Source organism: Epinephelus moara, chromosome 6, assembly GCF_006386435.1.
Source record: "Epinephelus moara isolate mb chromosome 6, YSFRI_EMoa_1.0, whole genome shotgun sequence".
Classification (NCBI taxonomy): domain Eukaryota; kingdom Metazoa; phylum Chordata; class Actinopteri; order Perciformes; family Serranidae; genus Epinephelus; species Epinephelus moara.
The window spans coordinates 21,756,666-21,772,754 of NC_065511.1; the positions used below are offsets into that span (position 1 = coordinate 21,756,666).

Genomic DNA, 16,089 nt, shown 5'->3' on the forward strand with positions numbered 1-16,089 from the left:
ATTTATTTTTTTTTCAGAACATTTCATTTATTGATCGCTCTCAGGTTGTAAAGATAAGTTCAACAAATAGAACAAAAAAATGCCTCAAAATAAGAATCCTACCCCAGCTTTAAAGTCAAGCTAAAATCCTATAGTTTTTTTTTCTTTTACCAGCAAAGTAATAACAGTGTACTTTAATTACTTTTTCTTAGATTTAATGCTAAAAAAAAGTGGTTTGTTGCCCCCTCTTGCCCAGCATTTCCTTAAAACATTAACATCTCTTTCACTATCTGTACAAATGACAAAGAATTTCAAAGATAGTTGTTGTCTGTAAGCTTGTTTATTCAATGCATCAGTAGTTTAAAACACGGCATATTGATCCATTAAAGCCTATAAATGAAAAACAAACATTCATCTTATACCCCATATTGAGAAAATAATGTACAAATCAAACAGCTTTCAGTGGAAACAGGCTTGAAAGCTCTACCGAAAGCTCCCTCTGGGAAGCAATGTGCATGATTACATACTGTACATATGATATGGGGACTTCTGGCCTAACTTCACAGTCGTATAACTTGTGTGGTGCTTGCAGAGAGGCAGGTAAAATACCTCTTGGTATTTACTCAGTATATCCAAGCCTTTGAACTGCAACTAGTGAAGCCAGCCCTGCATCAGTGGCTGACAATATATCTACTAAAGTAAACAAATTACACTAAAATCTACTAATGGAAGAAGAAAAAAAATAAATAAAATGCATAGCTGTTGTAGCTGCCTGCAAAAGCTCAGTTATTCTTATCTCGTGAACCAGAGCACTTTAATAAGCTGTTCACAACATTCCTTATTGTCAGTGTTACATGACTACAGTCTTCTTAAAATGCTTTAATGGTAAAATAAATGGGATTTGGCTGAGTTGTATCTCATAAGCAGTGCCAGGCCTTGAGGTCATGTTGACAGTGGAGAACCCTTCCACCCCTCTCTCTCTGCTTTTCTCTGAGAGTAAACTAACACAGGACAAAGGCACTATTTTAAATAATGAAATAGAGATTTGAATCTACTAGATGGTGTAATGAATTATTGCAGACACACAGACAGATTCTGACTTCTCAGTCGCTGGTCCCATTTCGACATGGAGATGCATTTGTGAGCACTACTACAGAAAAAGCACTGATTGTTCCAGTGGTTGCCCTCATGAGGGCGCTATAAACCTAGGTCAAACTTACAAAGTTTACACATGCGGTCCAATAATTATGAAAGTAAGAGGGAAGGTGCCCCTGCGTCATTTGACGAGGCGGACCTGTTGATGTGGCTTTAATACACATACATGACCCTAATGTGAAATGGAAATCACTTTCAGTACGTTTTCTGACATTTCATTGGAAATTAGTGCCACATTTCTCTGTTCTATAGTTGTGAATGTGAAGCAGTTTCAGTTTAGATGTAACTGCAACACCTGTGATAGCTCTAGTTTGTGCCTGTTGTGTATTGTTATAACTTAAAAACAGCAGTAAGTGTTAAAGGACTTTCTTGGCTTTTCTAACACTATCCCTCAACACAGGCACTTTGCTCTATTATTGAAATGTATTGATAGGTCATTGAAGGCACAAACTAAAGTTACTCTTATGAGAACTCTGTGTCAACAGCAGTGTCTATGTGAGGCTCAGATGTGTGAGTTGTACAGGTAGGTGCTGTTGATGCTCCAGTCGGGAGGGAAATCCTGCACCGCGTGGCTCTTGATGTGCCTCTGCATGGCGACCAGGCTGTTGCAGAACTCCAGGCACACGGTGCACTGGTAGGGCGTGGCCCCGCCGTGAGTCCGCAGGTGCTTGATCATGGCTGAGTAGTCCCGTGAGCGCTGACCACAGAGACGACACTCGAAGGGTTTCTCTCCTTTAAAGGGGGAAAAGAGAGGTGTGCTTACATGACAGAGGGCTTATATAACTTTAGGCGTTCGACCATTTGTTATTTTCATATTCAGGGACGACACCTGTCTGCAGTTTATCCTGTCTTTCTCTGTCCTGTTGAGACATAAACTGCGTATACAGTTATGTACAACTTACAGATATGTATATCCATGATTGTATATTGATGTAACAGATATTAAAAAATTAATAGTTATCAGCTATCATTCGAAACACAAAATACAGGTAACATTAAAATTCAATAGCAAATCCTTGAGCTTTTGAAAATTGTGTGTGAGAGATAGTCTGAAAAAAATATAGTTATTAGTTTATATTAGTTGAAATATATATACGGTAAGCATTTTTCAATTTTAGGACAAATTCAAATATTCAATATAATAGGCAAAAATAAATTTTATTTATAATTTATCTTGAATGCCGACCCAGTCTCTCTGAAAAAAGTGACCTATTTTGTAAGGTATCTGTTTAGCACCCTTTCTGTGGTTTAACAGCACATTTCAACTAATTAACTATTTATTTTTTAAACACATGCTTTGTTTTAGCCAGTGTTTTTTAATTATTCTAACTTTGCACAACATCCAACTTGCAGAATAATTAGCTAAACATACGTAATGTAGCACGCCGAATACTGATGATACTGTGCAACTATCATTGTGTGATAACACATTTGCAAAGGCACACTTTGAATTACATTACACCGCAGAAATAACCATAATAGCTTCAAAAGCATTACATCTGACATGATTACTGTTCAGTGGATTTTCTCTCTCACGGAAGTTTCAAGTTCCTGTAAGGTGTGTTTCATGATATTAAAATGAGTAAAGCTTGGTTAAGAAAATCTATAACACAAAGGTCTGCTTTGGAAAATGTTCATCAGTAATGTTTCGTAGTGAAAACATGCAAAAGTGCTGAGATGGTCCCATAAGCTAAAAAACTTACTAACAACGAACCTGTCTCTGATCTGTTTGCCTTTAGAGACGTTAAAGCAACCTCCGACTGATCGTGTCATACTTTTCAGTCGTTTAATGCCACTGGCTTCTTATAGTCAAAGTTCACACACAGCCCAGTTTATCTGTCTCCACTTTTGGACAACAAGAAATATATATATATGAATGTTGGGATTAAGATTTATTTGTAATTTTACAATTATATTTCATAGTCTTAGATCCAAACGTGTTGTATGTACGTACTCAGTGAGTACTGGGCACAGAGCTGGAGTTACAACTTTGTTTCTGAAAAAATATATGTTATCAGCAACTTCTGCGAAGCTATCAGGCGAAGCACTTTTCGTCTTTCACTGCCGATTTAACAATGTGCTTACCAGTGTGAACTCGATGGTGTGTGTCCAGTTGGTGTTTCAGACTAAACTTCTTGGGACAGTGTTGGCACTGGTAGGGTTTTTCTCCTCTGTGTTCTTGTCGAAGGGATTGTGGTTCATGCTGCACCACATCATCTCTTCCGCAGAACCGACACCCTGCACACACCTCACCTGTGAAAACAACAAATAAGGGAAACAGGACAAGGTGTGAACACTGCGGTGGGCAACGAAGAGCCTTCTTTTTTATAAAAACACCATATTTCAGTTGTGGTTCAACTCCTGCAGCAGCCGACACTCCTGTCAAAGCGACGTAGAGGAAGGTATAAAGCCCCCACGTTTTCATTCTAACTACTATTTAACACAGTAATAGATGTGAGCAGGTATTGTTTTCTGCCCTTATGCTTTTTCTTTTGCCCCTATGTAGAAATTATAATGTTTATGTCCTACTTTAGTCCTAGAAAAACACATGAAAAGCTGTAGTTGGTAACTTTCATAAAACATTTTGTCATATTTTAAACAACTGTCACTATAGTAGCATATGATGAGACAGATAATCTGTGGACAAAATTATGTTCCTCTGCCTCCTCGTAGTTTTCACAAAAACATTTGCAAGTATCCACCACATGTGAACGAAAGCAACCATTCAGAGCCGAGGAGTCTCTAACGCAGCTCAGTCATGTCAATGAGTGCCCATGAACTGCAGTCAGACGAGGCAGCGCTGAGCAAATATGATTTGAGATTCTGTTCATTGCCTGTTTTTTACCTGTTTTTACAGTTTAGCTGCAAGCACTGCCGACCTGCCACTGGCTAGGGCAAACTCTCTCATGGTACGGCTAAACAGTACACTAAAATATGTTTCTGAAAACAGTTGAGGTGAGAAAAAGGGCAATGCAGTAACAGAATCTTGATTTATATCTGATCAGTGTAAACAGTTTGACTGAATGACTGACATGATTGACAGCTGCATTCGAGACTCCTAAGCTCTAACGAGTGCTTTTCATTAACTGCACTATATTCCAGCAAACGCCATTTTAATCAGCAAACATTTTTCATCATTCATGATGTGTAAAAGTTTAGGGGGTAGAGATGCAGTGGTTAATTTAGGAATATTCCCCCTGACACTGGTGGTGGAGGTGAAAAGCGGGATGTTGGACAATGAGGATGATGGGATGAGGTTCAGGACTGGGCAGTGGATATGCTGAAGGAGGGTTGCATGTGTTTGTCCTTAAATGACAACTGATTGCAGCAGGGAGTAGAACGGTTTTAAATTTGACAGCAATGATATGATTGCCTTAAGGAGATCGTAGCAAAATCTGGTTGGATACATTTAGAGCAGTGCCCGTAGTCAGCTGATAGATTAGAGACTGGAATGAGGCAGACAGATTTCTGAATCAGAGCGTAAAGAGATCCTTCCTGTCTAAACTTCTGCTAAACTACATTAGAAGCAATAATGAGGAGGGTTTTTTTTTTCTCTGACTGCCTCATGTACAGTGCTGCTGTATGGATATAGAGACAGTTTCAGCAAATATGACGCAAAGTTATTTTTATATAAGTTACCAACCATAACTTTAAAGAGCAGTGAGATTTGCAGGCCACCAAAAGGACAAATTACTTGCAAGAAGGTGAACTTAATTCATTTTAGAGCTGCTTGATTAGTAGATTAATCAAGAAAATTAATTGGCAAATGATTCGATAATTATTAATGGTTTTAGTCTGTAGTTCCAGCTCCTCTTGTTTGATGCTTTTCTTCTTTTGTATGATAGCAAATTTTATCTTTGGGTTTTTGACTGCTGGTTAAAGGGTACATATTATGCAAAATGCACTTTACCATGGGTTTCTAACAAAAATATGTGTCCCCAGCCTGTCTACAAACCCCAAGTCCATGCTCTCTCTTTTCCCTGCATTTCATTGGTGTTTAGATGTTTGTTCCACCCATTAAATCAGGATAACTGCTGCCGACCTCTTTCATTCCCTCCAAAACGCAAAGATGTCAAAATGACACGCAAAGCACGGCAGTTGCTCTGTTTTTGGCTGCACAAACGAACACACACAGAACACGCGTCTGAGGATCTGAGGACCCAGTGGATTCATTTTGTTTTTAATGGGAATATACCCACAACAACTGCTCAAGTATTGTATGTGTGTGCTAACCATTTTACCTCGGACTGCTTTCTCAACGAGAGCCAGTACAAAGCAGGATTCAGTTCATTTCTCAAGATAAAGCACGGATCTGTGCCGACTGTCCGTGACCCAACTTCAAACATGGGAGCTGTAAGTTTGTCCGTTTTCTATTGTTTTATTGTGTATAACGTGGCGGCCCGTTGACTGTGATGTTAGCATGGTAGCTAGCGTGGCTAACATTAGTTTCAGTTATAGACTAATTATAGACTCAAGGGGACAGAAGCCTCTCCGTCTGGGTCAGATTCGTACGGTTTAACTAAAGTGCCTGTAACACCGGCCACGTCTTTGTCATTTGACATTTGCATTTAAAGCTACAGACACAGAAACGGTGCTTTTTGTGCAGGGCTGTTTATAGGTGTCCTTAAATTCAGGACTGGAGTGGATTTTTAGCAACAAACTTCAAAGACATGTTTTTGGGGACCTCCATAACCTATGTAAACTTGTTGAAAAGGATTATAATATGTGCTCTTTAAATAAAACAAACTTGGACTTTCTCACTGTTCTCTAACTTTTATAGACTGAACCATTAACCGATTTATTTCAAAAGTAATCAGCAGGTTGATTAATAATGAAACAGTGCAATCCCGGTTAAACTGACAGTAGCAGTTTCACTCAGGATGATTATACTCCCTGAACGCCTTGACACAATAGTAATTAATCATAATACCAGTTAATAAATACAGTTTACTTCACAAGGTTAACAATACTGTATTAGTCATATACATAGTAGTTTGATCACCTTTCAGAGGTACAAGTCTTTTTTAAACCAGCATCCTGTTGCAACACAATAAATTCAGTTTGTACAAGCTTACTTTCCTGTCACACTGCACACGTGTCTCAAACACAGCCACATATCTTAGTAAGTCTTTTTAAAATTACAAAGGTGTGATTTTGAGGTTAAAGCAGCAACTCTGAAGCCTTTCGTTCCCTTATGTGTTTTTTTGGGTTTCTAAAGTGAAAACTTGGGCCTCATAGTATATAGACAGGATGCTGAAATAGGTAGGGGGTGTACTGTAGTGAGGGAAATTGAGAGAATAAACCACAACAATTGAACACTCACCACTCTAAACACAAGCTACTGAGACCTGTTGCCATTAGCATGCTTCCTGTCCAATATTTCTCTGTAGTTCACACTTTAAAGACCTAACAGCGTATATAGATAATGCTTTAATTTACATTGCCCCTTTTAACACACTAATGAAATTTAGGTACAAATAAAAACCGTATAATGAAACACCGCAAAGCACCACTGAACACAGGTGCTTCATTTATACTCTTTTTCATCTACATGCTTTTACACATTTTATGAAGTTACATATTAGAGAGACATATTTTCAATGCCTGAGTATTATAATGCACTTGTATTACTTTTCCTAAGTTAAGACACTGCAGACACTAAAGCACAGTTTTACCAAAGCCTAATCTCTTCAAGTATGAACATAATGTTCCGTCAGATAAAATATGTTAATCAGCTTGATTGTACAAGACGAACTATCATACTCGCACATGCACGTACACACACACACACTCTGTTGTTTTTTGTGTGTATTGCAGTGCCTTACATTCCTATTACAGTCCTTAATTAAGATAAATTAATATGTATGATTTTTGTTTGGTACAGGACAAACCACTGTTGCAATGCACTGCATACTGTACTGCATATATCTAGCTGTATCTAGTAACCACACTCCTGCTCCTGCTGCACCATGCTCTCAAAACCACAACTCTCTTTATCACTTTCCATTACGTAGCGACGTAGCTGGAGCTGCCGAGGTTAGGGGTCACGACAAGAACTGTCTTACTGTGTGTTAATTTGATTGGCTCTACAAGCACTGCAACAGCTTTGATCGTGCTGTGTAGTAATGTCAGTGTGTTCAATATGTTGTGATCATGAAAAAACAGTATACTGCGTGTTATAATCATATCATTACCTGGTGGTGTGGAGGCTGACTCCCGCAGCACTGGATCACCACGGGGGCTTGCACTGCAGTGTTGGCAGTCTTTAACTCTCTCTCTGCTGGCTTTGGGCACCTCATGGTACCTATGGAAAATACATTTTCTGATGCAACAGTTGCAAAAACAATTCTGAAAATACTTTTTGTTTGTGCTCCAAAGGGATATGTCACTGGAGAGTTATACAGCAAGCAAAATTCTCGTGAGAAAAATGTGTCTGTCTGCAAATTTTCAGCATTATGTGTTATCAGAGATTACATCCTTTAACACCCTTTCCTTCCTCTCCATCCACGACCACAAGATATTTATAGCGCTCATTCTGCATATAAGCGCCTTTAACTTTCATATAATGTGACAGTAGAAAGAGCAGAATGATGAAGAGACACCGAAAAATAGCCCTTTACCCCTACACACAAACACACAAAAATGTTTTGAACAATTTCTTGTGGTACAGACGGGGCCAGTCTAAACACTGAAACCGTGTTTCAGTGGGTGGAAAATCTTGAATTCTGCAAAGGAGGGGAGAAATTTAGGGGGCTCCCCTTAACACGCTTAGTAGTTACACTGTGTGGAACACTGTACACGACGTATAGACTTGACAAAAGGTGGTAAATCAGCCAAAAAACAAAGTCAAGAGGGTTTCGCTCTTATCTAGTAGTATCACAACAGGGGAGCGGTACATTCATTCAGAATTAGAGCTAAGTATGTTTGTTTTAATCCAGCAAAAAACATTAAAACTTATAATTATCTTTATAGTAAAATTAAATTGAATGTCTTTTGCTCTTGTGCTGGGATTGTTTTGAAAACTGGGATTATGATTTCTCAAAAAAAAAAAGGAGGAAAAAGACAAAGTAGGACAGGTAGTGAAGGGTTAACAGGTGAAACTGCTCTAGTTGGAAAGTGCAGGAGGCTCGATCACAGACAAACAGCAGTGAGTCAGGTACCATAGCTGTCGCAAGGGAACAACTGAGCAAATTAGGGGATTCTAAATGACTGTGAGAGGAAAAATAAGGAGACAACAACTGAAAAAAAAAGTTTCCGAAATCATGTCCGAACGCTGACTTACCTCGGCTCGCTGGTTTGAGCGGCCCCAGTAAACACTCTCTGGCTGGGTTTTTTTCTTTTCAACAGGCTCTGCTTGATTATGCTCCCCATCCCCGTAGACCCGGCGTAAAGGTTTTGTGTGTAACGTGGATAAAAGCCAGAGTAGCCCATTACGGAGCTGTGGACAGGGGTCTGAAAACGTGAGCTGAACAGGGGGAACATGTGGGGGGCGGAGAGGGAGAATGGGTATGCTACAGAGGACTGGTTTGGGGACTGAAGGGGATGAGCTGCAATTAAGCTTGAATAGTTCTCCGCTATCTGCCTCAGGGTGCTCACTGAGCTCCACATGTTTGGAGGGAAAGTCCAGGGAGAGGAGAAGGAGGAACTGCTGCTGGCAGGCCTCGTGATAACACTGTCTCTGTTACTGGATGGTGCTGACACAGGGGGTAGTTTGGGCTTCTTTCTCGGGGATGGCGGACTGTCAGGGTTCTTAGCAGGATCAGAGAGCGAGAGGTTTTCCATGATAATGCAGTCGTTCGCCTCCTCCACAGGGGAAGAAGCCTCTTGGAGTTTCTCCTCTTGAACTGGACTCCCTTTTTGCTTTTGATCGTTCTCCTCTGCACTTCCTTCTTCTTCTTTGATGCATGTGATTTCCCTTCTTTTGCCGTCCTCTCTGGCTGTGTAGTCGAGGTTGTCCAGCTGTTTGCGGCACTGGTCCTCCAGCGGCTGCATCTCCAACAGCTGAGCCGCTCTCAGCAGCAGGTGCAGGTCGTTCTCAGACACCTCAAGAGTTTGTGTGTATGTGAAGTCTAGAACTTGCTGGAAGGTGCGTGGTGAGAAATACTCCAGCGTGCAGTGGACCGGGCTGTCCGTGTCTCCCTGGGTTAGCTGCTGCGCTAGTCTTCTGCTAGCACAGGCCAACACTAGCCGATGAGCCCTGAAAGTTTGACTTTTTACAGAAATGATGGCATCGCAGAGCGTCCCCGAGCGACGTAAGGCATCTGCCTGCTGCAGGAAGTGGAAGTATTGGGTGTTGTTGATTCGGATCATTTCTGGGGTTTGTAGAAATGTTATTAAAAGTCTGAGAAAAGAAAGTCATGGGAAGAAAAATAATCAGAGAGAGATCACATCAGATAATGCCCACACTATATTAAAATTGGTGCTATCTATTTGTCAGGTGGTTATCAGATATGTGACATTTCGAGAAATGCTAAATTGTGAGTAGGAAAGTCAGTTTGCAAATAACGGCAGGGATTGGTTTATGATTAACACATAATATGTCTCTCTGTGGTTTGGACAGTTAGTTTTTTTTCCACCCTTTCCAGACAGCATTACCTGCAGTGAGAGTTGAGGGGGCTGAATGTACCGAGGTGCTTTCATCATTTGTTTATATTACAACAAGTTGATTTTTAGATAGTTTACAGGACAGTTTATAAAATATATTTTAGTATGGTATTTATATCTCTCCATATATTTTAATTTAACTTTTATTTTACTGCAAGTAACCCACCCATGTAGTTATATCTTTACAACCAGTGGAATCCACACAAAAAGTTTCAAATATGGTGAAAAACTTTCCTCAATCACAACTGTCTCATATCGTGTCTGAAATGTCTGGTTGATGTGTGGAAATGTACTCCGTTTTGTGAAAGCTTTGATATTCGGCGCTCACATACACACTCTAAAGCCACAAAGCCCTAACAGTATATGAAACCATGACTAATGACTGTACACAAGAGTAAACATGAGTAAAGTTTGAGCGTCAAAATCAATAACTGTATTTGGTTGACTGTATTTGGACACGATAAACATCAAATGCAAGAGTGCACGGGGTTGGAACATGCAAATATGTAAGTATGACAGAAATATTTGGAATTTTACACCTAAAATTGAGAACGCATGGATGAAGAGTGTGTCGAAAGTACCGGATGCCTGAGAAGTTGTCATCTTCACACAGTCTGAAGTCTATAAAGAACTTTTATGATTATACAGTGTGCGGTTGGTTTCTGAAGCGGAGGTCACAAGTACTGTGAGCTATTACAGAGGTTTTTTTTTTTTTTTTTTTTTTTGCACAATTGCAACCCCATTTGGTCGTCTGATGTTGACTGTAAATGGAAAGTAGATGTGAAACGAAATGACATTTAGTTGTCTTGTTACTGGAATGTTTTTGAAATGTGTATGCATTTTTGCATGCGCGCTCTCCAAAACACACACTCTGTGCTCTTGATCGCATTAATTAATTTGAGTTATTGGAAAATGTTCGCCAAAAAGAAGTGATTCAAAACAGCTCTCTATTATTTAATTTATGATTTAAACACAACAGTATGTAGCGCAGAGAGTGAAAGTGACAGTGGAACAGCTTTGGTATCAGATTACTGTATTTAACAACAGTCTAGCAGGCCTAAGGTTTCACTTTAGTGTTCATTTATTAATTTGAATAAAAGAAATTACAGTTACACAATTTGTAATGCTAAGTGCGCAGTGTTGAGAGCACGTAAGGGAAATTATCATGCAAATAGAGCATGCATCAGTTCAGCGAAGCTTACTGTATCGTCTGCGTACATGAATATAAAGCAGTTGAGAATTTGCGGCTGTCAAAGAAGCACTGCCTGATCAGAATTATAATATATTGCCAATTTTTTATATCATACAACTTAGGTCAGAGTCACAAATCTATGAAATGACGTATATATATATTTTTTTTTTTTAAAGATATTTTTTAGGGCATTATTTTGCCTTTAATTGATAGGATAGTGAGGTGTGAAAGGGGGAGAGAGAGAGAGAGGGAGACACATGCAGCAAAGGGCCAAAGGCTGGAGTTGAACCTGGGCCGCTGCGGCAACAGCCTTGTACATGGGGCGCCTGCTCTACCACTAAGTCACCGATGCCCCCATATATTTTTTTAATGTCCAATTTAAATTTCTTCTGTACAGTATGCAGTCATGGATATTTCATAGCAGTCATTTTAATACACATGAATTTCCTTTTTCATAATAATAATAATTAAAAAAACAACAGTAATAAAAACAACAGCGATTATAATAATAGTAATTATGATAATATATGTAATATATGGTGGTATAATTATATTACTGGGGTAGTCACAGAAGTGTGTGACGATGGTAATATTGCGGGTGGATTTATGCGGCCTTCTACAGTGTATTTTAGGGTGAATAACTTTAAAGCAACTTCAGTAAACAACACGTTAATGTGTGCACAAGGACATTTTGCAGTAGTTTATTGTGTTGTGTAATATACAGACCTTTAATCTTCATAAGGATATTCTCTTTTCATTGGCAGACAGCTCAGAAATGTTGCTGTCTTTTGGTGGCGAGTGGAGCGCCAGTCCATAAACTTCGTCAACTGTTTGTCGGATTGTATTTTCAAATATTGCGGCCGTCTTCCTACTCTATTGTGATGCACCTGTCGTGCATAATTTTCGATTATGCGTCCAAGTAAAGCATACAGTAGTGTTCTCTTGAAGCCGCTGGCCTTACTGTTATCGTACTGTGTCGTGTTTTTTATGCTTTAAGCCCCTGCAAACCTTGCCTCTATCTTTTCTCTCTTTAGACAGCATTTGATTTTGTTATAAACTGGCTTGTGCAATAATAAAATTCCCCCTGATGCTCCTCAAATCTACAATGCACTCTTGCAGAGTTATGACATAGTTAGCAGGTCTTTGAGCTCCTTGCAGTCACGGTACTATCTCAGTGCTTACACGGTGGGGGGGAAACCTCAGATTTACACATCCTTTGACAGGACATGAACTTGACAGCAAGCCTCCCCACAGCTCGCAAGTAAAGGACTGAGAAACCTGAAGTTTCAGCCTCCACGGGCAACAGAAGATCAATAGCGGCACACTACACTAGGCTGTGTTTGTAGTAGATCACAGAAAAGAGCTAAAAAAGACCAAAGATGAGCAGTGTTAAAGTTTATCTGCCTGTGGTTTCATGTTTCGGAAACTTAAGAAGCAGCAAGCTGTGTGAATGAGGCACTTACCCGACGTTTAGTGAATGTTCTCCCTCGACAATGCTGAGCTACCTCGCATCATGACTGTGAAGTGACTTGTAGAGTGACATGTCTGTCTGGGTACAGGTTTTGGTGAGGGACAGGGTGATTTCCTCCTTTGTCTTTACAGTCCCTCCTCTTCAACTTATCTCTGTCCCTTATTGGTTCATTGATTATGGTGCTAAATTTATTTTTAGTGATAAAAGATGGTGACTTTCTCCAAAGTAAACCAATTCTTTTGATTATTTTGTTTTGTTTATTTTACTTAAAGCATTGAGGCAGTTTTACTATTTAATATTCTTTAATTATTGAAGAGGGCAGACAACGTATATTGGTACTGCATGCAAACTACAAACTAAACAGAATTAACAATAGCAGTAACTCATTTTCTAAAACTGAAACATTATTAAACTGTGCGTGTGTGTGTGTGTGTGTGTGTGTGTGTGTGTGTGTGTGTGTGTGTGTGTGTGATTGAGAAAGACAGAGAAACAGGGGCAGTGGTTAGAGGGATAGTTGCGTGCCCTACTGATGCTGTATACCTGTATGCTGTACATGATTTCCTCCCCTCCAGCTTCACTTGCTGGTCACTACTTCAATAGGCTGCTCTGTTCTGAGACAAAAACCACTTCAAAGACTGTGATCTTTGGCAGGAAACATAGAGACAAAAGCCCAGTGGTACTGGCATGCTAGGCTAGGCCTGACTGAAACCTGCACCCTCTAAATAGAAATATCTGCTTTGTCCTTTCGATATGTCAGATGTCGGTGTGAAAACCTGTAAAAATAGGCCAACTGTAGAGAGCCGGTCAGTTTAGCAGACCTCGATGGTCGTGTACATGAAGACTCCTTTGTTTGTCTTTAATATTCATTAATAATCAAGCAGTGAAAGGTGTATGCAGTATTATTGAACTAGCTTTGATTAGCAGCCTATTTTGGGATATTTGAAGAGTTAGTCAAGTTTTGGAGGCACTTTTTTTGTGATATTTATATCTTATTTCATCTTCTTTTGCCTTTTTCTTCTATGTTTTTCAAAATTTAAATACAAAGTAATATAATTTGATATAATATGTGGATATATATGCAATTATTTTGAAAATTTGCTGAATGTATTTGTATAATCCAGCTGACAGACACAGTTAGCATGTAGTTGGTGAACATAGTGGAGTACTTAGGAGCAAAAGAGACAGATAAATTCCTAAGGAGATGGTTGAGGCCAAAACAGAGCTAAAAGACAGCGATTATTGGTTGTGGTGTTGGCTAGAGTCTATGTTATGCAGGTTGTTATGAAGTTTTCCTGCACTAATGGGCCAAAATGTTGTCCCACTATGAAACAAACAATAAATGAAAAGGGCGGAGGACAATCATGAAACTTTTAAGCAACTGAGAAACTCCCAAATGTCATAATGAGAGAAACATTTACAGTAGCAAGTAGAGTAAGTGTAGAAATAAATATGTTGATCACAAACTAAAACAAAAACTGAATAACCCACACAGCTAGTGCTCTCTGCTCTGACCTTTTTTTTTTAACAGCTGTGATAAAGTGTTGCCAGTAAATTGCAATTGGGGAGCAGATGGCAATTTTCTGACGCAATGAAATCTGATTAATAGGAGTGTAAGCCCATGTAATATCACATGGCAAAAGCCCTTTGAAGTCACATCTGGTATGAACTGGGGAGCAGCAGAAGGAAGATAGTACTGTGTAATGTGGTCACATTTTATTGTTTGACCACGGTAGGGTAGGGCCAAGGTAGGGATGTCACAGTCAACCATTAATTGGTTAAACCCTGAGAATATTTTTGACTGGTTACGCAAGTCAGCCTGTAGCTTAATTTGTGCACACACACACACAAACACAGAGTTCTGTGGGAGGGGATGACGATAACCCAGCACATTTCAGCCACTTGCCCTTTACTTGCCCAATAGCCAAACGTATTTGTCCAAAATGGAAAATGTAGGCTAATTAAAACAAATAAAATCAGCAGAGATTTGGACAGTTGTTATCATTGCTTGTTATTCCATTGTGCAGCGTATTTAACATCAAAGCTCCTCCACCCAATCTGTGGATGTGCTAAAAAAAATTGCACTCAAGGGAGCTACAGTGTGCAGACCTTTTTACATGCTGTTCATTGAGACCAGAGCTGCCATACAGTCTGAAAGGCAGCCTCTGATTGGTCGACATCATGGACGGCTAGTGGGTGGATAACAACAACAATAACTGTTATCAAAATGGATGAATAATCACTGATGACATTCAGTGCTGGATTTATCATCATGGATTCATTTTAAAAAGTTTCAAAAAAGACGTGGCAGTTCAAGGCTCGATTACAAAGCTTCTAAATGGGAAATGATAGTATCAGAGCCCACATTTGAACGTCACAACAGTTAACATTAGCTTTTGAGCAAAAATAAAAAGTAAGCCTCTCGCATGCAGCTTCAGATATATTTAACATTATTAACGCTATGTCGTATATGACATCATTGACCTTAGATTTAACCTCTCTTGTGTCCAGCATGTCAATTTTTTCAGTCCGCTTCAATTTTTGGTGGTGAGACACGCTGGCACAAGCAGCTCAGCTGGAAAAGCTCATCTTCAGTGATACTGAACGCAGATAGCATTCACATTTATCCGTCCAATCAGACAACTGCATCAGGCATTCCACTTTCTCAAACACAGTTTACTTGCCCTGGGTATGCGTTAATGTCAGGCCCCAGCATCTCTTGTTCATCACTTAATTTTGCATTTTTTTCTTACAAATTAACTGGTTAGTTACTGGTTGATGGGTGTCAGGTTATCAAAGTAACAATTTAACAAAGGTGGTTCACAGTCAACATTGTGAAAGCACCTTTTTTCAGCTGAATAATCACTCAGTTCTCAAAAATTATCTCAGTTTTGTGAGGTAAATATTTCAGGTAAATATAAAGCTGAGTGTCATCAGCATAGCTGTGAAAAAAAAGACAAATTTACAGATGCTAACTCAGAAACATAATGTAGATTGGTGCTTAACAAAATCTTATATTACTCCTGATTTGACAATACTGTGAGTCCATGTTATTTTGAACACTGATCTAGTTTATCAGGGTTGAACTCGTGTAGGTTAAGGTTGGCCTAAACAAAAGCTGTGCTCAGGTCAACCAGACTGATTAAGAAGGAAAACACTGCCCAGTAAAGTGTTGTTCCAGAGAAATGGAAACATCTAAAACCCAACTTAATCAGCTAGATGTTATCAGACAATTATGCAGGAAATAGATTGCTCTTAGGTGCCATTAGTTCACAACAACGTTTGGTTTTTACTGTTGAAAATATGCATAATTGGGCTATTTATTTCTTTGACTTTTGTTCTCTGCAGGTCTGTTACAAATTATTGGTACAATAAATCACAGTACAGATTTTCTTATGGTGGCAGTGAACACAAATAGTGTCAAAGAGGGTGATATTTAATCGTTACAATTCAAAAATTACCGTTAAAATACAGTCAACACAGCTAGCTCAACATATAATTCAGAGACAGCAGTGCCATTAAGACAGAATTTATTAGGGAGTACTAATATTTAAGATTCACAGTTCTAACCAAATGTACACTCATGTCAGCATTATGCTCTTTAAAAAAGTGATCTAATATTGATTCAGCTCTTCTTCTGAAGTTGTCTGAATTATGTTCTACATCTATCTATCTAGGTCTAGTTACTATA

General features: G+C 39.2%; 1 protein-coding gene across 1 annotated transcript; it reads right to left on the bottom strand.

The window, feature by feature from the left end:
* Nucleotides 1-347: 347 nt before the first annotated feature.
* On the bottom strand, nucleotides 348-12,472 carry zbtb32 (zinc finger and BTB domain containing 32). Its single transcript, XM_050046802.1, has 5 exons — nucleotides 12,394-12,472; nucleotides 8,417-9,475; nucleotides 7,329-7,438; nucleotides 3,220-3,387; nucleotides 348-1,866 (listed from the first exon to the last, which is right to left on the bottom strand). The coding sequence occupies exons 2-5, from the start codon at nucleotides 9,442-9,444 to the stop codon at nucleotides 1,637-1,639; spliced, it is 1,536 nt and encodes a 511-aa protein (XP_049902759.1). The 5' UTR covers nucleotides 9,445-9,475; nucleotides 12,394-12,472; the 3' UTR covers nucleotides 348-1,636.
* Between the last annotated feature and the right edge of the window lie 3,617 nt (nucleotides 12,473-16,089).